Below are 21,876 nucleotides of genomic sequence, written 5' to 3'. Positions count from 1 at the left end.
GAGAGGCCACAACAGTGAGAGGCCCGTGTACCACTAAAAAAAAAAAAAAAAAAAAAAAAAAAAAAAAAAAATTTTATCAGCATTCCTGATTGTTTATGTATACGTCTGTTCCTCTGACTTCTCTGAACCAATTGTAACATCTTATTCTCTCGTTAATGATTTGATAAAATGTTTGACACATAAAAAATAAAATTAATAATGCAAATATAATCAGAATCCCACTGTGATTGGTTTTAACCTCCTCTCTGCCTTGGGTGCATTGGGTAGTACTGGACAAGATTTTTTTAAAGTTCATATGTTGGAGATTAGCCAAGAAGATTATGAAAGTGAAAAAAATCAAAGTGGGATTTGCTTTACCAAATGTTAAAACTCACCATAAAGCTAACTATAAACAAGAGTATGGGGAATTCCCTGGCGGTCCAGTGGTCAGGACTCTGCACTTTCACTGCCGAGGGCCTGCGTTGGATCCCTGGTCGGGTAATCAAGATCCCACAAGCCGCGCAGCATGGCCAGAAAAAAACAAAAAACAAGTATGGTTTTGGCTCTCTATAAAATAGAGTGCAGAACAGATCCCAACAAAGAACATGATATACAACAAGGGGAGCATTTCAATTCATTGGGGAAATGTTGCTGACACAGTTGAGTGTCTAGGGAATAGGGAGACCACATAGCTAGTCCCCTGAATTATACCATGGAAAAATTCCAGATAGAATTTATTTTTTTATTTTTGTTGTTGCGCTTTTTTTGGCCGCACCACGTGGCTTGTGGGATCTTAGTTCCCAACCAGGGATTGAATCCAGGCCCTCAGCAGTGAGAGCATGGAGTCCCAACCACTGGACCACCAGGGAATTCCAAGATAGAATTGAAATATTTAAAAATATATATATATGTTTAGAGAAAATTTAGGAGAAAAATTGTATAACCTTGAGTAAAAAAAATGCTTCCTAAGCAATATGGGAAACAAGCTATAAAGATAATGTAGTCATTTAAGTATATAAATTTTTAATAAAAATTACATATCAAAAGGCATTATAATAAAAAAAGTTGGGGGAAGTATATCTGTAACACATAAGATAGTGAACGGCTAATATTCCTAATATAAAAAGAACTCCAATAAATTGATAAGAAAAAGACAATCCCATAGAAAAATGAGCAAAGAATATGGATAGGTACAATTTTACATGTTTTTCAGATAATGAATTTGTCAAATCCTCCTAACAACCCTATAGGTGGGTACCACTACTGTCTCCATTTTACAAATGGGGAAACTGAGGCACAAAGGCAAAATAACAAGTACAAAAGGGCAAAACTAGCTCCAGAATTTATATACGTAACCACTATTTCATGCTGCCTCTTAGGAAAAGAAATTCAAATGGACAATAAGTGGGAAAAATATGCTCAACCTCACTAATCAAATGTATCAATACATTAAAGCAAATATGAAATACTGTTTTCTATCATATTGGCAAAAATCAAAAAGAACAGAAACATACAGTGTTAGGGAGACTGTAAGGAGACAGGCAATTTGCTCATATTTATCAACATTAAAAATATTCAGAAGAAAAATATTCAGGACACTTTGATCCCCAAATCCAGCTTTTGCCTCAAGAGACCATAGTACTTAAGGATGTAAGTCCAAGGATGTTTATTGCAGCTTTATTTGTAGTGGCAAAAACTGAAAACAGCCTGAATTAGAAATGCTTGAATTATAGTCTATTCAAACTAAGGGAAATTATATAATATTTTATGTAATTTATATGTAATATATAAATTATATACTAGAGCAAATGAAATTTTTTTTTTAAAGTTTATTTTTGGCTGTATTAGGTCTTCGTTGCTGCATAGGCTTTCTCTAGTTGCAGTGAGTGGGGGCTACTCTTTTTTTTGGGTGGGGAGGGCTACTCTTCGTGTTGGTGCGTGGGCTTTTCATTGTTGTGGCTTCTCTTGTTGCGGGGCATGGGCTCTAGGCGCGTGGGCTTCAGTAGTTGTGGCTCGCGGGCTCTAGAGAACAGGCTCAGTAGTTGTGGCGCACGGGCTTAGTTGCTCAGCGGCACGTGGGATCTTCTTGGACCAGGGCTTGAACCCGTGTCCACCGCATTGGCAGGCGGATTCTTAACCAATGCACCATCAGGGAAGTCCCTATTTTTATGTCTTAAGATGTTAGAATATATCTATTTTTAGTTATTAGAATTAGAAGAGGAATATCCATGATGTTTTGGTAAGTAAGGATCGAATAATAATCTATGCAGTATGATCCCATTTGGGTAAACAAACAAAACCCTGTCATTGTATATATGTACTTTTATATGTGCATATTTTTGTAGCAAAGGATATACACCAAACTGTTAACACTGGTAACATGAGGGTGGCAACTGAAGTGGGCGGTGGGGACGAGAAGATACAACCATATTCTAACCATGGGCTAAGATGATAGAAAACTATAACCAATTTTATGTTTTCCTAATGGTTCGATTCTAGAAAAATAATTTGTCAATGTGCCTGAATTACTGTGAACACCTTGAGAGTTGTGTTCCTTGAGTAGTATATTAGATTATCACAGCTAGGTAGTTCTAGTCATTAAGATCATCCATTCCTCTTTATTCAGAGATCACTGAACAGTCGGCTGATAGTAATTTCATTTTCTATGAGGACTTTTATTTTTTTTTTTTTTTTGGTATGCGGGCCTCTCACTGTTGCGGCCTCTCCCGTTGCAGAGCAGAGGCTCCAGGCGCGCAGGCCCAGCGGCCATGGCTCACGGGCCCAGCCACTCCGCGGCATGTGGCATCTTCCCGGACTGGGGCACGAACCCGTGTCCCCTGCATCAGCAGGCAGACTCTCAACCACTGCGCCACCAGGGGATCCCTCTATGAGGACTTTAAAAAAAATTTTTTAAATTGAAATATAGTTGATTTACAATGTTGTGTTAGTTTCAGGTGTTCAGCAAAGTGATTCAGTTATATATTACATATGTGTATATATATATTCTTTTTCAGATTCTTTTCCATTATAGATTATTATAAGATATTGAATATAGTTTCCTGTGATATATAGTAAATCCCTGTTGTTTATCTATTTTATATATAGTAGTGTGTATCTGTTAAAATTTATTTATCCCTCTCACCCGCCCTTTCCCCTTTGGTAACCATAAGTTTGTTTTCTGTGTATGTGAGTCTGTTTCTGTTTCATAAGTAAGTTCATTTGTATAAATTTTTTTTTTAGATTCCACATATAAGTGATATCATGTGGTATTTGTCTTTCTCTGTCTGACTTCACTTAATATGGTAATCTCTAGGTCTATCTATGTTGCTGCAAGTGACAATATTTCATTCTTTTTTATGGTTGAGTAATATTCCATTATATATATATATATATATATATATATGTATATATATATATACATCACATCTTCTTTATCCATTCATCTGTTATCGGACAGTTAGATTGCTTCCATGCCTTGGCTATTGTAAATAATGTTGCTATGAACATAGGGGTGCATGTATCTTTTCAAGTTAGAGTTTTCATTTTTTCCTGATAAATACCCAGGAGTGGGATTGCTGGATCATATGGTAACTCTATTTTTAATTTCTAAAGGTACCTCCATACTGTTCTCCATAGTGGCTGCACCAGTTTACATTCCCACCAACAGTGTAAAAGGGTTCCCTTTTCTCCACACCCTGTCCAGCATTTATTTGTAGACTTTTTGATGATGGTCATTCTGACTGTGTGAGGTGATACCTTATTGTAGTTTTGACTTGCATTTCTCTAATGATTAGTGATATTGAACATCTTTCCATGTACCTGTTGGCCATCTGGATGTCTTCTTAGGAGAAAGGTCTATTTAGGTCTTCTTCCCATTTTTTGATTGGGTTGTTTGCTTTTTGATATTGAGCTGTACGAGCTGTATATTTTGGAAATTAAACCCTTGTCTGTTGCATTGTTTTCAAATATTTTCTCCCATTCTGTAGGTTGTCTTTTTGTTTTATTTATGGTTTCCTCTGCTGTGCAAAAAGCTTGTAAGTTTGATTAGGTTCTGTTTGTTTATTTTTGCTTTTATTTCTTTTGCCTTGGGAGACTGATCTAAGAAAGTATTGCTGCAGTTTATATCAGAAAATGTTTTGCCTGTGTTCTCTTCTAGGAGTTTTATGGTGTCGTGTCTTATATTTAAGTCTTTAAGCCATTTTGAGTTTATTTTTGTGTATGGTGTGAGGGTGTGTTCTAACTTCATTGATTTACATGCGGCTTTCCAGCTTTCCCAACACCACTTGCTGGAGAGACTGTCTTTTCTCCACTGTATATTCTTGCCTCCCTTGTCATAGATTAATTGACCATAGGTGTGTGGGTTTGTTTCTGGCCTCTCTATTCTGTTCCATTGATCCATATGTCTGTTCTTCTCACGGGCCCAGCCGCTCCGCGGCATGTGGGATCTTCCTGGACCGGGGCACGAACCCGTGTCCCCTGCATCAGCAGGCGGACCCTCAACCACTGCGCCACCAGGGAAGCCCTGATTACTGTAGCTTTGAGGTATCGTTGAAGTCTGAGAGGGTTGTGCCTCCAGGTTCGTTCTTTTTCCTCAGGATTGCTTTGGCAATTCTGGGTCTTTTGTGGTTCCATATACATTTTAGGATTATTTGTTATGAGGACTTTCTTGTAGGCAAAAGGAGATGCTGCCTTGTGGGACCAGCCAGTTTATATTTTCATTTTAAATTTGTAAATTGAGGTTCTGTCTCATCAATCAGTGTCTTGTGAACTTGACTAATGCATCACTCCCCCAGGCCTAATCACCTCTGAGGAAAATGGTAAAACCAAGTAGCTGGACCTCCAGAGTGTCAGACTCTGAAAATATGACAAACCTAGTGAAGTCCTGTAAACTTCTCAGGGGCCAGCCTGGCCACTCTTATATCATTTTTCTAATTCAGAGCTCACACCCTGACGTATCTCTAAACCCCTGCTCCCAGGCTGCTGTGATTTCCTGAAGAAAATCCCAAACTAGCTGGCACCTTTGCAAATTTATGGTTTCCAACCTCAGCTGACCCTTCAACACACCTCAGCATTCCCTTATTTTATCCTCTTCTTGTATTTCACACCCCTCTTCCTTACTCTCAGCATGTAACCTCACTTCATGCAGTACAAAGCAAAGTAAAAGCCATAAAGCTCAGTATCTCCCTCCTCTCCACTGAAGACTACTTACAACATGAGTCACCCTCAGAACCTCTGAGAGCTCAAGGCATGCCCAGGCTACTTCCAGCTTTTGAGAATGCGGGCATTTTCAGATTTGGTATTGAGGAAATTATTTATAAACACTGCGACTTGTTTGTGAATTTTAAATAAAGCATTTACATGATTCCAAAGTCAAAATGCACCTAAGAGTATCCATTGATACATCTGCCTCCAATCCCTGTCTACAGCCATCTAGTTCCCCTTTCCATTGACAGCCACTGTTACCAGTTTCTTGCTGTGTATCTTTGTATCCTTCCAGAAATATTCTATCATGTTTACATATATATATGTATACATAACAAAAATGGCATCATAGGATACACACACTTTTGCACCTTATTTTACTTAACAATATATCTTGGAGATAGATCCACACTTATACATCAGCAAAGTAATTCATTACCTGATGTACCATAATTTATTTAACTTGTCCCTGAAGGGGAGCAGAATGTGTGACCCCAAAATATGCTAGTTTGGCATGTGGATTGTCTTGAACGGAGGGCAATCAAGATGCAGCAGACTCAAGAAAAACTTGTACCTCTCTCGCCACTACCTAGAGGAATGTAGATAGGGGGCCTGGCCTAGAGAGAGCTATTACCAGAGAGAACTTTTGTCTGAATGACCTATTTCTGTGGCAGGGAAAACATCTAATTACCAAACGTCTGTTCCTCTTATTGTCCTGTGAATTACTGTCCTCCCCCTTGGAAGCCCCAGGCCCCTATCCCATTCCTTAGCTCAGGATGGTACATAAGCTTCAACTGCCCAACTTGCTCTTTAGTCTCATGCTTCTATGGGACTCCTGTACATACAAAATTAAATTTGTTTCTCTCCTGTTACATTGTTTTATGTCAATTTGATTATTATCTACCCTAGAAGGGTAGAGGAAAAAATTTTTCTCCACTACATCCCCTACTGACGAATATCTTTGGTGACCTCAGTCTTTCACTATTACAGTGCTGCACTGAATAACCTTGAATATGCCGTCATTACACACACATGGGATTATATTTGCAGGATAAGCTCCTGTACGGGCATACCTCAGAGATACTATGGGTTCAGTTCCCAACTTCCACAGTAAAGCAAATATCACAAATAAGCAAGTCCACAAATTTTTTTGTTTCCCAATGCATACAAAAGTTACGTTACACTACATTGTAGTCTGTTAAGTGTGCTACAGCATTATGTCTCAAAAAACAATGTGCATACCTTAATTAAAAAATAATGCTGTTGGAAAAATAGCTCTGATAGACTGGCTCCACTAAGAGTTGCCACAAACCTTTAGTTTGTAAAATTGCAATATCTGCAAAGCACAGTGAAATTTTCAGCCCCACCCCGACTCCTGGGAATGTGGTAGACAGGAGAGGGCAAGGAAGAGCCTTGCGCACCTCCTCCATACTTTGCCCTGGACACCTCTTCCATTTGGCTATTCCTGAGTTGTTATCCTTTATAATAAACTGTTAAACATAAGTAAAATGTTTTTTCTGAGTTCTGTGAGTCGAATTATCAAACCTGAGGGGGAAGGGGGTCATGAGAATCCTCAAATTTGTAACTAGCCAGGCAGGAGTGGGTAGCTTAGGCACTCCATTTAAGGCTGGTGTCTGAAGTGGGAGCAGTCTTGTGGGACTGAGTCTTTAACCTGCAGGGTCTGTGCTAAGTCCAGGTATTTAGTGTCAGAATTGAATTGAATTGTTGGATGACCAGCTGGGGTTGGAGACTCAGAGGCTTTGGAGATGATGTTAAGCCCTTCTAGGAGCATATCAGATAGTCTCTATCCTTCCCTTAAAGGTTAAGTTCTCTACTTCCACGGTCATGGAGGGGTCAGTGCAGGGTTGCTTCTTGGACTGTCTAAGAGTTTGAGATCTTGGGGAGGTTAATACTTTAGTTGAACACATCCTCACACTGATTTTCCTTGTATATTTGTTCACAGTTTCATTTAAAGAAGAGGGAAGGGACTTCCCTGGTGGTCCAGTGGTTAAGACTCCGTGCTTCCACTGTAGGGGGCATGGGTTCAATCCCTGGTTGGGGAACTAAGATCCTGGGAAAAAAAAAAAAAAAAAAAAAAAAAGAAGAGGCAAGACCTGGAGCAAGCCACTCAGCAAAATAAGCCTGGTAACGTGACTCACTCTCAGAAGGCAGGTTAGTGAGCATCTGTTGATCTGTTGTGTTTTAGGCATGCCCTTTGAGGGGTCTTACTCCGTACCCTGAGATCCTTCACGGAGTGTCTCTTCCAATGCACACTCACTTCTACATTTTGTTACTTTTGTGTGTGTGTGTGTGTGTCTGTGTGTGTGTGTGTGTGTGATTTAGTGTCTCTTCTGTATTGGTAAATCAGGCAGTGCCCAGCTGGTTGTATCAACATCGGGACCCCCCTCTCTTGCTTTTATCCAAGTTCTTCTCAACCAATTATGCCTTTTTCCCTATATCTTCTCTTAACCCTTTGTGGTAGCCATGAGAATGTGCCTCTCAGATCTCTAGCCTCAGGAAACATAATTAACCTATGGCCTCAGCTGCTGTGCGCTGAAATTCGTTACTGCATTTGCTCTGAGTCCACATTTCCCATGGCTGCTTGCAGCCAAATGCTGAGCACGCCAGCCAATGGCTGAGGACTGCTTAGACATCAGGACTGCTCAGACACTCCTGGGTGAGGAGGGACTCTCCTCTTAGAGATGACATTGGATCCAGTGTCTGGAAGAGTCAAAAGCAGCCATGACAATGAGCCATTTTTGCCTTTGCTCAAGTGGTTGACTTCTGCGGGGATTAGAAAAAAAAACGCCGCCACAGGATTCCTTTTGAAATTGAAGGCCCCTGACCTCATGCAGAGTGGCTGATTTCAACCATGTAAGGCCAGGCAAGGTTAGTGTAAACCTGAATCAGGGTGAAAATACACAATCCTGAGCTGTGGGAACAGTGGGGACCAGGCACTTGTATTCCTTCTCTCAAGAAAATGGATTATGAACTTTCTAAGTAAAGAACCAACAATGTTATCTAGAACAGTGTTTCTCAAACATTAATATGCATACAAGTCACCTGGAGATTGTGTAAAACTGCAGATTCTGATCCAGGAGTTCTAGGATGAGACCTGAGATTTTGCATTTCTGACACGTTCCAGAAAATGCCATCGCTGCTGGTCTCCAGACCACACCAAATAGCAAGGATCTAGAGAATCTGAAGAATGCCATATATATTGTATTGATTAGTTGGTGGGGCAGGGAGAGGGTCATTTCCAGAACCAATAGCATCATGTGGTCTCCTTAGCTGAACAGATATGTCTCCCTTAGGACACTTAGAGCATTCTAGCCATTCATGTGACAAATATGTACTGAGCAGCTACAGTAAACTAAGTGCTGTGCTAGGTGTTAGGGCAGGAGGGAGCATGGAGAGGAGGGAAGGTGGCGAAAAAGATATGGTTTTTGTTTCCAGGATCTTTCAGTCTGGTCATAGGGACACGTCAGTAGAACATGATGAGAGCCACATAGCCCAGTCTCAAGGGTAGTGGGGAAAGAATTCCAGAAGGAAGCAACAAAACTGAGACATAAAGTTGGTGTTTGACATGCAAAGTGCCTGTGATTTGGGTGTGCCTGTGTGTGGGAGGTGTGTTCCAGAGATAGAGATAAATACAGAGGCCCAGAGGAAGGCACTGCTGGGGAACTACACATAGTTTAGTACTACTGGAATGAAAGTGTGAAATGACAAGGACTAAGGCCAGAGGGACAAGGCCATGAGGCATTACAATGTTTGTGGTTCTGGACCTTATCTAAAGACATTCTAAAGGAAATCACTGAATAGGAGTGACTTGATTTTTAGTTTAGAAAGATCACTCTGGCAGAACTAAGATAGCAGTAGTGGGAATGTTGAGAAAAGAATGGACTTGAGAAATAGTTGCCCCTATTTCTCTAGTTTGACCCAAAGAAGGTACTGCATTAAGCAGCTGAGGACTGCCCAGACTGGAAATCTATGAGATGCCAGGTCGGAAGAGAGTGTCAGGATGCAAACAGCGCCGTCACTCCTACTGGAAGGTGAAAGGCCTGGCAAATCTCTGTGGATTGGTATCAGTGTTCTAGTGAAAGGCCTTAGCCACTAGGATATACACAGGCATAACCAGCTTTGATTCCTAGTTGTGTTTGCAAAGGAAGTAAGCTCTCCTAACTACTCATTTGGGAACACATCTTCGCAGGAGGTGTATTTGGCCAGAACCTGTGGGCTGGTTTCAGTAGAGAGATTGACCAGGCCTGCTGCAACAAGGCTTGATCCACACAGCTGTTTAATGCTCCCAAATCGATACTTACCTCAACTTGGAGTATGGGCATATTACTACAATGTTTGCCACCCCACAGCACACACTCACACAGGCACCCATGTGCTATTTCTGTTTGTTGTCCTATTGACTAGCCAAACTCAGCATATCTAAAGTCACTCTCATTCCATTTACTCTCAAGCAATACCCCCAATATTTATATCCTTTTTGCTGTAAGTATTATTTTTTGAATTGCTTGAGCTTTAGCTGTGCATCATCTTTTTCACCTCTTTCTCATCTGCCCTCACCCCCTTGCCATACCCTAGCTTGGTTAATGTTAGACTGCAGAGATCTCCATGCTACCTTGCTTTCTCTAATCTCTTCTATCCATTAGGCACAATACTAGTGTGATTTACGTACTACCATTCTGATATGTTTTTATAGTATAAATATCTCTTGCCTAGAAATTTATATTTTACATAAATGTGTCTGACTTGAAGACAATACTATGAGCAAATCAATTATATTTAGTGAGGGTTTGGTAGAGGAAATGGGCAAAATCCTTAGTAGCCAAGTAACCCTAGAAAAGTTACTTTGCCTGACTGTGCCTCTGTTTCTTCATGTATAAAATGGGGACAAAAATAGTATCTACCTTACCAGGTGATTATGAGTACTGAGAGTTAATATTTATAAAGCATTTAGAACAGTGCCAGACACATGGTAACCCCTGAAAAGCCTAGAATCTGTGAACAAGTCGATAAGGAAATGGCCTTACCTAGAAAGAAAGAATGTAGTTGGAAATCATAGGATGAGGCCTTGAAGCCATGATTAGAAGTGACTGGTGGTGTGTGGCTAGGCCTGTGAGCAAAGGCTGTTCAATCAATGTTGTAACTAGATGAATCTAGTACTGGAAAGCTTGATGATCCTCTTGACCAGAAACCTGAGCTTAAATCTATTGACAGAGTGTTTCAAAGCCTTGATTTATTTACTGTCATTTTAGATTCAAAATATTAGTTTTCACAGGCATTTCTGTCTAAGGCAATGTCAATTAATTAGGTCCCAAGTAAAACATCTGCCATGGGAGATTTACATTACCATAGCCTGCATTTGAGAAAGTCAAAAATTTCAAAATATCGTTAGTTCCAAAGTATATTTTTGATAGACCAGCTTGAATACTGCATTGTGGATAACAAGGTTAAATAAAGGTTCTAATAAGACAAACAACGACAATTTAAATAAATCAGATGTTTTTGTCGAAGATTACTCTGTGATTTTCTCCAATTATTCATGACATTTCACCCATTCATATTGTGATCTGCTTTAATAGTGAAGGGAAAAAAAAACCCTCATCTCCTTGTTTATTCTTTGTTCTCAAGGAGATAAGCTGTTTATAAAGATACGTTATTTGTTATTTAAATCACTTTTACTGAAGTTGTTTATTTCCTTGTTTCAGTTTCTAAAAATATTGCAACAATTGTAATGCTTCTTAGAGATGTCTATTCAATTCAGAGTGATTTGTACTGAAATTCTTTGCTAAATGGGCACAGGTGCTATGTGTATAACATGCTAGAGTGAGTCAAAACTAATAAATGCTAAAAAAAAAAAAAAAGGATAACGGGGATATACTTGTGTCAACTTTCAAAATCTGTGATTAAAAACATTTTAGACCTAACATCTCAGATAATTGTAAATGTCTAACTCTATACTTGCCACTTCAAAACTATTTAATAATAGTAATAATAATAAATTAGATAACACCAAAACTATAAGCAGAAAAACTGTATAATTTAAATCCAGAAATCTATTTCTTAGAAAATGCCCTTTAATCACTTTGCAGACTTTCAAGATCATAATTATTATATAAAAGGAATTACATTAAAAGATAATTTACCTGGTATTAAAGTATCAAATTAAAGCTGAAAACCAGTACCTATAAGCAGAATTATATTTTTTTAAAAATTGTTGAACAGCAAACAGAGGAAATTATATGTCTTGTTTTTATCTTTGCTATGCATAAAATCATTTCCAGAATAAATTTTAGTAATTTAATACTGTAAAGCTACATAGTATTATAGCATACAGCTCTAAAATACACATCTTGGCTTCCCTGGAGGCGCAGTGGTTGCGCGTCCGCCTGCCGATGCAGGGGAACCGGGTTCGCGCCCCGGTATGGGAGGATCCCACATGCCGCGGAGCGGCTGGGCCCGTGAGCCATGGCCGCTGAGCCTGCGCGTCCGGAGCCTGTGCTCCGCAACGGGAGAGGTCACAACAGAGGAAGGCCCGCATACCACAAAAAAAATAAAAAATAAAAAAAAAATAAAATACACATCTTGCATATCAATCTATAAACTCAAACTATGGCTTATCTTAGGTAATCAACAGGATTGATATGTGAAATAAAGCCAAGTGGATTTGATATTTTAAGGGACAGTTGATTATTTCCAAAAAAAAAAGCTTCAAAATCCAGCTGAGTTGATTTGGACTAAAGAAATGAAGCCTGGTACCATGAATTATAGTGTGTATTCCTGCTGAGAAAGCCCTGGATATGGCAAACTCAGATCTGTGGATGCACATCTCTCCCTTTGAAGTTGATGAGAATTACTTGGGCTAACTGAGATACATGCTGGGAAAACCGGGCCCTTATAATTGGTGTTTATAGACATTAGAGATCTCATGACACTTTCCTCATCTGGTCTCTTAGTTTTCTCCAGTCTTGGTTTTGGCAGAAGACACCCTTCTTGAATTAGATATGTCCCATGACTAAAAGGTATTTAAGTTTTATCATCTAGAGACTCTAGATTGAGAACTTCTCTGCTATCAGTAAAGTTGGGTAATTACTTATCCAACTAATCTTCCCAAGAGGTCCATTTGAAAACAAAACAAAACACCCAGCTGATTCCTTTGAAGTCTAGGCCAAATCATGGCTAATTCTGAGTGTAGTCACCAGGTGCAAGTGCTAATACTTATAAACAAATGAGTTCATATAGCTTTATGATTGCATCTGTGAGTTTTGATGAAGAGCTGCAATTTAATTTAATTTTAGTTCCTCTGAAGAAGCAATCTGTAGAACTGAAAAACACTTGAGTCTATTGGATTGCCTGGATATGCATTGCATCAAATTTAACCAAACAACAAAACTAGATTGGTCATGACCATCACTGCATGGCAATCAGAATTCTATATAGTATGGTATACTTTTTGTCTATATATATATATATCTGATTTAAGGGCCTTTTGAAGAACTATCTGATTGAATAAGCTTTCAGTCCCTCTTACTCTTCAGGTAACTTCAAGAACGAGTGGTGCCTGTATTATCTTGGTTAAGTCACTTATCTCTAGGATCATTGAGTCTCAATATGTAAAATGGTTGGGTTAAAATCAGATCTTTAAGGTACCTTGAAGATTTAAAAATAATTTTTCTCGTAAGTCTGGATATCCATATACATGAAGGTTTTTTTTTTTTGTAATGATGAATACTGAATACACATGCAGTATTAAACCTGGAACATTCTTGGAGTTGCCCTGGAAATACTAAAATTTGATTATTAGTTTTCATAATTCTATTTTTCTTTTTATTAACTGAAGTATAGTTGAACTACTATTGTGTTAGTTTCTGGTGTACAGCAAAGTGATTCAGTTTTACATATATACATATTCTTTTTTCATATTCTTTTCCATTGTGGTTTATTATGGGATATTGAATATAGTTCCCTGTGCTACACAGAAGGACTTATTTATCTATTTTTTTTTAAGAATCATTTTTTTAAAAAAATTTATTTATTTTTGGCTGTGTTTGGTCTTTGTTGCTGCACGCGGACTTTCTCTAGTTGCGGGGAGCGGGGGCTACTCTTTGTTGCGGTTCGCAGGCTTCTTATTGCGGTGGCTTCTCTTGTTGTGGAGCACGGGCTCTAGGGTGCGCAGGCTTCTGTAGTTGTGGCTCACGGGCTCTAGAGCGCAGGCTCAGTAGCTGTGGCGCACGGGCTTAGTTGCTCCATGGCATGTGGAGTCTTCCCAGACCAGGGCTTGAACCTGTGCAGATTCTTAACCACTGCGCCACCAGGGAAGCCCAGATAAGTCTTTTTTAAAATGCACTCTGGGGCTTCCCTGGTGGCGCAGTGGTTGCGCGTCCGCCTGCTGATGCAGGGGAACCGGGTTCGCGCCCCGGTCTGGGAAGATCCCACATGCCGCGGAGCGGCTGGGCCCGTGAGCCATGGCCGCTGGGCCTGCGCGTCCGGAGCCTGTGCTCCGCAACGGGAGAGGCCGCAGCAGAGGGAGGCCCGCATACCACAAAAAAAAAAATAATAATAAAAATAAAATGCACTCTGATATGACAGCTGACACATACAATCTAACAAAATTGTTTTGAATGAAGTTAAAGACAACTAAGTGCTACTAGAGCAATCTTACAGAAAAAAACCGAACGAACCTTTTGGCCAACTCAATAATTAGAAAAAAATAATTACTGGGACTAGCAGATATAAACTATTATATATAAAATAGATAAATAGGGACTTCCTATTGGTGAATTTTTGTGTAGCCATTTTAATATTGAAGATGAAAGAAAAAAGCAACATGTTTGGCATATTATGCTTTATTATTTGAAGAAAGGTAAAAACGCAACTGAAAAGCAAAAAAAGATTTGTGCAGTGTATGGAGAAGATGCTGTGACTGATCGAACATGTCAAAAGTGGTTTGCAAAGTTTCGTGCTGGAGATTTCTCGCTGGATGATGCTCCCCGGTGGGGTAGACCAGTTGAAACTGATAGCGATCAAATCGAGACATTCATTGAGAACAATCAATGTTATACCACGCGGGAGATAGCTGACATACTCAAAATATCCAAATCAAGCATTGAAAATCATTTGCACCAGCTTGTTTATGTTAATCTCTTTGATGTTTGGGTTTCACGTAAGTTGAGCGAAAAAACCCTTCCTGACTGTATTTCCACATAGGATCTCTACTTAAACGTAATGAAAACGTTCCGTTTTTAAAACAAATTGTGGCTGGCGATGAAAAGTGGATACTATACAATAATGTGGAACGGAAGAGATTGTGGGGCAAACGAAATAAACCACCACCAACCACACCAAAGGCTGGTCTTCATCCAAAGAAGGTGATGTTGTGTATATGGTGGGATTGGAAGGGAGTCCTCTATTATGAGCTCCTTCTGGAAAACCAAACGATTAATTCCAACAAGTACTGCTCCCAATTAGACCAACTGAAAGCGTCACTCGAAAAGCGTCCAGAATTAGTCAACAGAAAATGCATAACCTTCCATCAGGATAACGCAAGACCGCATGTTTCTTTGATGACCAGGCAAAAACTGTTACAGCTTGGCTGGGAAGTTCTGATTCATCCACTGAATTCACCAGACATTACACCTTTGGATTTCTATTTATTTAGGTCTTTACAAAGTTCTCTTAATGGAAAAAATTTCAATTCCCTGGAAGACTGTAAAAGGCACCTGGAACAGTTCTTTGCTCAAAAAGATAAAAAGTTTTGGGAAGATGGGATTATGAAGTTGCCTGAAAAATGGCAGAATGTAGTGGAAAAAAAGGGTGACTACGTTGTTCAATAAAGTTCTTGGTGAAAATGAAAAATGTGTCTTTTATTTTTACTTAAAAACCAAAGGCACTTTTTGCCCAACCCAATAAGAAAAGTATCAGAACGCATTTAGGAAATAAAGATGGAGGTAGGGCATGGGAAGATGAGATCAGTTTTCCAGTTTTTTGAGGATAGTATATATGGAGGTTCACGAAAACAAATGAGATACTTGTTAAATCACTGGGTTTCAATCACTTATGAGAAGATGGTAAGGTAGGTTAGGAACCAGATCTTGATTTTCTAAAGGTCCATAATAAATTGTATTTCATTCAGTAGACAGTAGGGAGGCATTGCAAGTTCAGAATCTGTGATGCAATGTGGTCAGATAGGTCACATTTTTGGAAACAAACCTGATAGCAAGATGGATCAGAGGAGAGACAGCCAGTTAGGAGATGACTGTATTACCCTCAGAAAGACAGGAGGAAGACCCAGTGGTAGTTGGTGGATTTATGCCATATTAAGATGATAGATTCAATTATATCTAATGAAAGATTGCATGTGAATCATGAGGAAGAGAAATTAATTGAAGGTGGCTCCCAGATTACAAATTTGCATGTGGATTTGGGGGAGGTTAGAAATGGTTGGGGGCTGCCTCTATTTTAAAAAGAAAGATGGCAGAGAGGGCATGTGGAGTAATTACATAAGAAAAGCCTCGAAAAAAAAAAAGAAAAGCCTCTCCTTCCCCCTTAAAATTTAGGTAAGAAATATTTAAGGAGGAAATATATAGGTAAATAGACAAATAGACATATTATCATGTGGTTCAAATAAAAAAAGAATATCCTGATAAAGGATATTCAAAACTGAAAAACACTCATACAACTCAATATCAAAAGAACAAAAAATCAAAAATAACCAAACAAGCCCAATCCAAAAATGGGCAGAAGATCTGAATAGACATTTCTCCAAGGAAGACATACCAACAGCTAATGGGCACGTGAAAAAATGCTTTACATTGCAAATTATTAGAGAAATGCAAATCAAAAGCACAATGAGGTATCATCTCACACCTGTCAGAATGGCCATCATCAAAAAGTCTACAGAAAACAAACAAACTTTGGCAAGAATGTGAAGAAAAGGTAACCCTTATACACTGTTGGTGGGAATGTAAATTGGTGCAGCCACTATGGAAAACAGTACGGAAGTTCCTCAAAAAACTAAAAATAGGGCTTCCCTAGTGGCGCAGTGGTTAAGAGTCCGCCTGCCGATGCAGGGGACGCGGGTTCGTGCCCCGGTCTGGGAAGATCCCACATGCCGCGGAGCGGCTGGGCCCGTGAGCCATGGCCGCTGAGCCTGCGCGTCCGGAGCCTGTGCTCCGCAACGGGAGAGACCACAGCAGTGAGAGGCCTGCGTACTGCAAAAAACCCCAAAAAACAAAAAATAGAACTACCATATGATCTAGAAATTTCATTACTGGGTATATATCTAGAAAATGAGAAAACATTAATTCAACAAGATACATGCACCCCAATGTTCATAGCAGCACTATTTACAATAGCTAAGATATGGAAGCAACCCAAGTGTCCATGAACAGAGGGAATATATATACACACCATATATGTGTATGTGGTGTATATATGTGTTTATATATATATGTGGTGTATATATATGTATATGTATATATATAAACAAATTATATATACAATGGAATATTACTCAGCCATAAAAAGAATGAAATTCTGCTATTTGCAGCAATATGGATGGACTTAGAGAATATTATCCTTAGTGAAATAAATCAGACAAACACTGTATGATATCTATATGTGGAATCTAAAAAATAAAACAAACGAACATAGATGCAAAACAGAAACAGACATTTAGAAAACAAACTGGTGGTTACCAGTGGGGAGAGGGAAGGGGGGAGGGGCAAGGTAGGGGTATGGGATTAAGAGATACAAGCTATTATGTATAAAATAGATAAGAAACAAGGATATATTCTATAGCACAGGGAATTATAGCCGTTATTTTATAATATTAATAGCTTTTAATGGAGAATATTCTAAAAACACTGAATCACTATGCTGTACATCTGAAATTAATATAATATTGTAAATCTACTATATTTCAATTAAAAAAACCTGAAAAACAAACCGAACCAGTTATTTTGAATCTGTTGTTGAAAATAAGTAGAAAGAAAGTAAATAAAGAGTTGAGCAGTGAACATGAATTCAAATATTTTGTCTTTGGCCAGTCTCTGGTTACAGACGAACTAGTGTTTCATTAAGGAAAAAAATGGTAGCTTTTGTTGGAAGTTCAGCAGATGTGTAATTCTTACTTATTAGAAGGAATGGACTGCTTGCCACAAAATCTATACTTGATATAAATTTATATTACTGAGGAGGGTATATCTTGTTTAGAAATTTCCATAGGTAATAAGGCACTTAGGCTTATTTATTTAGTTTGTTGAAATTAAGTAACCTAAATTATATTTTTGCCTAAGGATCTTTAATTACAAATATTGGAATTTAGAAGCTAGATATTTTGACTCTGACTTCAGAAAATGAGTTTTTATGGTTTAAATCATTCCTTATGTGTCTTCAAATGAACCATATTGTCTCTTGTAGCTAAAGTGTTTCTTTGTTAAATTAGAAGAACCTATAATTATGAGGAAACGTGTGATGATAAATAAATGAATGAATAAATAAGTGAAAAATAAGGGCTCTTTGGCTGTATTCCAATTACTTCTCTGATGTTGAATTTGATGGTGTTTTTTATTAATCTTCAAGTGGACTCAAAATATTAGGAGCATCACTGATTTCATGAAGCAGATAGTCTGGTTTTTGCAGAAAGACTAAAATGATGATAAATTTTGTATTTGTACTAAGACAACTCATTCAGTCACTTAATACACATTTATGGAGTGTGTACTAACTTAGGCACTATTCTAGGCCCTGGGGATACAGCAGTGAACAAAAGAGATATTAATCCCAGTCTACATGGAGCTTAAACTCTAGGAAGAGCAGTAAGAGCAGATAATAAGCTAAAAATTAGTAAAATATATATAGTGATGTTGGAGAAAATAAAGCTAGGAAGGAGGAAGTTAGGTAGTTAGGTGGTTAGGCAAGGTAGCATAAGGAACTAAGGACACAAGGAAGTGAACCAAGTAGACATCTTGGAGGAGAGCATTCCATGCAGAAGGCACAGGAAATGTAAAAGCTTTGAGGTGGAAAACAGGTTTGTCAGTTCCAGGAACTCACATACCATAGTATGTTATCGACCAACCACTTTCTTTCCCATTTTTGTCATCATTTTTTTTTAAATGATTGCATTGATTGATTGATTGATGGCTATGTTGGGTCTTCATTGCTGCACGCAGGCTTTCTCCAGTTGCAGTGAGCGGAGGCTTCTCTTGTTGCGGAGCACGAGCTCTAGGCATGCGGGCTTCAGTAGTTGTGGCACGTGGGCTCAGTCATTGTGGATCTCGGGATGTAGAGCGCAGGCTCAGTTGTTGTGGTGCGCGGGCTTAGTTTCTTTACGGCAGGTGGGATCTTCCCAGACCAGGGCTCGAACCTGTGTCCCCTGCATTGGCAGGTGGATTCTTAACCACGGTGCCACCAGGGAAGCCCTGGCCTGGTTTTGTCCCTGAGATTAGAGTCCAGAACTAATTGGCACTTCTTTAGGGAGATTTTTTAGTAGGAAAAGATAATCCTTTGTGATTTTCTCATTTACTTTTTCTGATAATGTTCAAAATTCCTTTTAGGGCTTTTTTTTTGTTTTTGTTTTAGCAATTGCAGGAACAGCAGGATTTGGGGATTGTTTTTTTTTGTTTTGTTTTTTGTTTTTTGCGGTACGCGGGCCTCTCACTGTTGTGGCCTCTTTCGTTGCAGAGCACAGGCTCCAGACGCGCAGGCTTAGCGGCCATGGCTCACGGGTCTAGCCGCTACGCAGTATGTGGAATCTTCCCGGACCGGGGCACGAGCCCCTGTCCCCTGCATCGGCAGGCGGACTCTCAACCACTGCACCACCAGGGAAGCCCTGGGATTGGTATTTTAATAAAATAGTTTACAGTGGCTACTTAATTAGTTTTCTGGTCATAATAAATTCTCTTGAATACAACAAATGTAATTTAAATTATTTCCAAGTTACCTCATACTTGAACACAATAAGTTTCATTTGCCATGTTTCTGTCCACTTGCACAGTCATGTGAAAATTTCCTGTAGATCTTCCTGCCAATTTGGCATTAAACTATCAATGAGTTCCTATTTCACTTCCATAATTATTAAGCCTTTGGAATCTCTACTAAGAGGTAATTTCATTGACCAAGACCAAGACAAGCAGTTGTTTTCCCAGAGCAAACAAAATGATATCCAGACACTCTCTGAAAGTCTTGAGGGTAATGAATATGTAAGTCAAGGAAGAAACAGTCCAGTTTTTTCAAAAGGCCTTTCACAAAGTGTCACACCAAAAATTAGTAACATTAAATGAAACAAACATGGAGGAATAGTTTGTCGTGTCAGACAATGGAATTAAAGATAGAAAAAAATGTGAAATGACATTTTGAAAGACACAAAATAATTTTTCTATAGACGATTTGACAGAGTCAGTAGAGAAATCTCCAAAATATTATACCATGCTATATGCTCTCCTTTTCCTGTTTCTTTGGGAATCTTCTATTGTAGACCAACTACCTAACTTTCTGGAACTCTTTCTAGTGTAGTCTGAAACGTGGCTTTCTCCTTCCTGTAATCCAGTTATTTTATTTTTATTTTTTTTGCCCCACTGCGCCACCCGGGATCATAGCTCCCCGGACCAGGGATGGAAGCCGTGCCTGCTGCAGCAGAAGCGCAGTCTTAACCACTGGACTGCCAAGAAAGTCCCTAGTCCAGATTTTCTTGCCTGCCTGCCTTAGCTCACTCGATTCCCTGTTCTTGGAAGGTCTTCATTTCCTGTTAAAAGTAAAGCTTCTAGAAGGCCTTCCTGATTTCCCAGCCAAAGTGCTCTTTCACCGATTCCAGAACACCTAGTAGAATCTTTGGTCGCTTTCTTTATCCTTCCTTACCGGATTGCCTTCCTCTTCTGGACAGCAGTTTGTATTCCCAATACAGTTTTCATAGTGACTCAGAACATTTTTTGTTTAATCAAATTACGGCAGATCACTTAGAAATTCCTCCTTAGATACACTGTCCCACAGCCACTCTTATCTACTTGTCCATCTCGGGCCATTGGCTTTCCCATGTTACACAAATTTTCCATGTTCTTTCAAAACATTTGAGTGTATGACACATTGAAAATGATTTATGCTCTTGAAATACAGAAAATAAAAGTGGTAGGAGCACATTTCACGTACTCTGCCAAAGATGCGTTGGACGCTGGAGGCAAATAAATTGGGGATACCGTTTACGGAGGTAACACTATTTCGTTAAAATATGAAGGCCCAGTGGATCACCTACACTTTATTTAGGTTTTGGAATCTCGGTCAGGTACGCTAACCGAAAATGCTCAGGAGTGGTTACTTGAATACACGCGGCAAACACGTTCTAACTCCTTGAAAATGTTTTTAAATCCGCTGCTGCAGGCGCAGGGCGGACAACTGCCCCTCCCCCCAGCCTAAAGCTGCCCTCCACCGCGTCCCTTCGTCCGGCCCCCGCGCCGCCGCACTGCATGCTGGGAGTCGTAGTCCCGGTTTGCTTTGCCCGGAGGGATCGAAGGGCACCGGAGTTCAGCTTGCCCTCGCGCTATTAGAGGTCGCGTTCTACCGCTGCTCCCTTTCGTTCTGTCGGGCGGAGCCTTCCGTGAGCACGGCTGGATTTGTCTGTGCTACTGTCTCTCTTCTGGGTTTCAATAAAGTTTTCCTCTTCCTTCCCCTGTACGGAGCTCAAGATGGCGGCCTCTTGGTCGCCCTTGGTTACCCTGCGCTTAGCGCCGAGCCGGCTGAGAGGAAGATGTGTCCGGTGCAGGGCTTGGGCCGCTGCTCTCCCCACTTCGGTCACCGCCCCTGGAAACCCCTTTTGTAAAGGTTAGTGACTGTATCTGGAGTAAGCCGAGACGACTGCTTATGACCGGGGAAGTCTCGGGGCAGTCACCCTCCCTCCTCGAGCTCCCCAAACTGCCTCCTTGGTTCACGGTTTTCGAGAGGTTTCTTCGAGAGGAGTTCCACCCTCTCTTGCACCGCTGTTACTGCCTGCTCATGAAGGAGCACTGAGGGAGGTGGCCCAGAGTGACTTTCATTTTGAGGGTTAGAGGTCGACCCAGGGTTTGTTCCTTCCTGACTGTTAGAGACCTGTAAATCCAGGTGTGGGGAGTACCTCGCTTGAAGGGATTCAAGTGTGGGGTTGAGGCCTGGGAACTCTTCCAACCTGCCCCATCCCAAGCTCTCCAGGCTGGTGACCCGGGACTGTACCTCTGACACCTGCAGGCCCCGTGGGCTCTCTGGATTGCGGGAATGCAAGTGTACAGACATTCTCAGATTGAGGGATTGATTCTTTGTGTTCTTTTCAAGTCCTAGAGGCTTCAGCGAGGCATATTTTGTCACCGGGCTTGCGTCATTCATTCATTCTTTCAAATTGTTATTCATGAATGAATGAACCTGTATTTTGAGTAACCAAGGCCACAGGAGTGCTAGTTTTACTATATTCATATACTCCCACTAAATTGCGGGCTACTCAAAGGCAAGGACTGGGTGTCATTGTTTCCTCAGCACTTAGCACAGTGGCGCCTGATGGGCAGATATATTTTTTGAATGAATGAATGACGTTATTCTTATTGCTCCCTCATCCACATACTTGGGCTTTCCTTTTTTTTTTTTTTTTTTTTTTTTTTTTTTTTTTTTGTGCCCCCGCTGCGGCCTCTCCCGTTGCGGAGGACAGGCTCCGGACGCGCAGGC

The 21,876-nt window shown here is 40.0% G+C and overlaps 1 protein-coding gene across 4 annotated transcripts in view; it reads left to right on the top strand.

The window, feature by feature from the left end:
* Positions 1-21,876, top strand: part of AFG1L (AFG1 like ATPase) — a 229,431-nt gene that overhangs the window by 2,867 nt on the left and 204,688 nt on the right. For 3 of the 4 annotated variants that reach the window (XM_024115555.3, XM_024115554.3, XM_028494589.2), the window contains exon 1: positions 20,694-21,009. The exons of the other annotated variant lie outside the window; for it this stretch is intronic. In XM_024115555.3, the coding sequence (XP_023971323.1) occupies positions 20,874-21,009 (136 nt within the window). In that variant the 5' untranslated portion in view covers positions 20,694-20,873. Of the gene's footprint in view, positions 1-20,693; positions 21,010-21,876 lie in introns of those variants that run through there. 4 annotated transcript variants of the gene reach the window in all.

This window comes from Physeter macrocephalus, chromosome 10, assembly GCF_002837175.3.
Source record: "Physeter macrocephalus isolate SW-GA chromosome 10, ASM283717v5, whole genome shotgun sequence".
Classification (NCBI taxonomy): domain Eukaryota; kingdom Metazoa; phylum Chordata; class Mammalia; order Artiodactyla; family Physeteridae; genus Physeter; species Physeter macrocephalus.
This window is presented reverse-complemented; position numbering and strand designations above follow the sequence as displayed.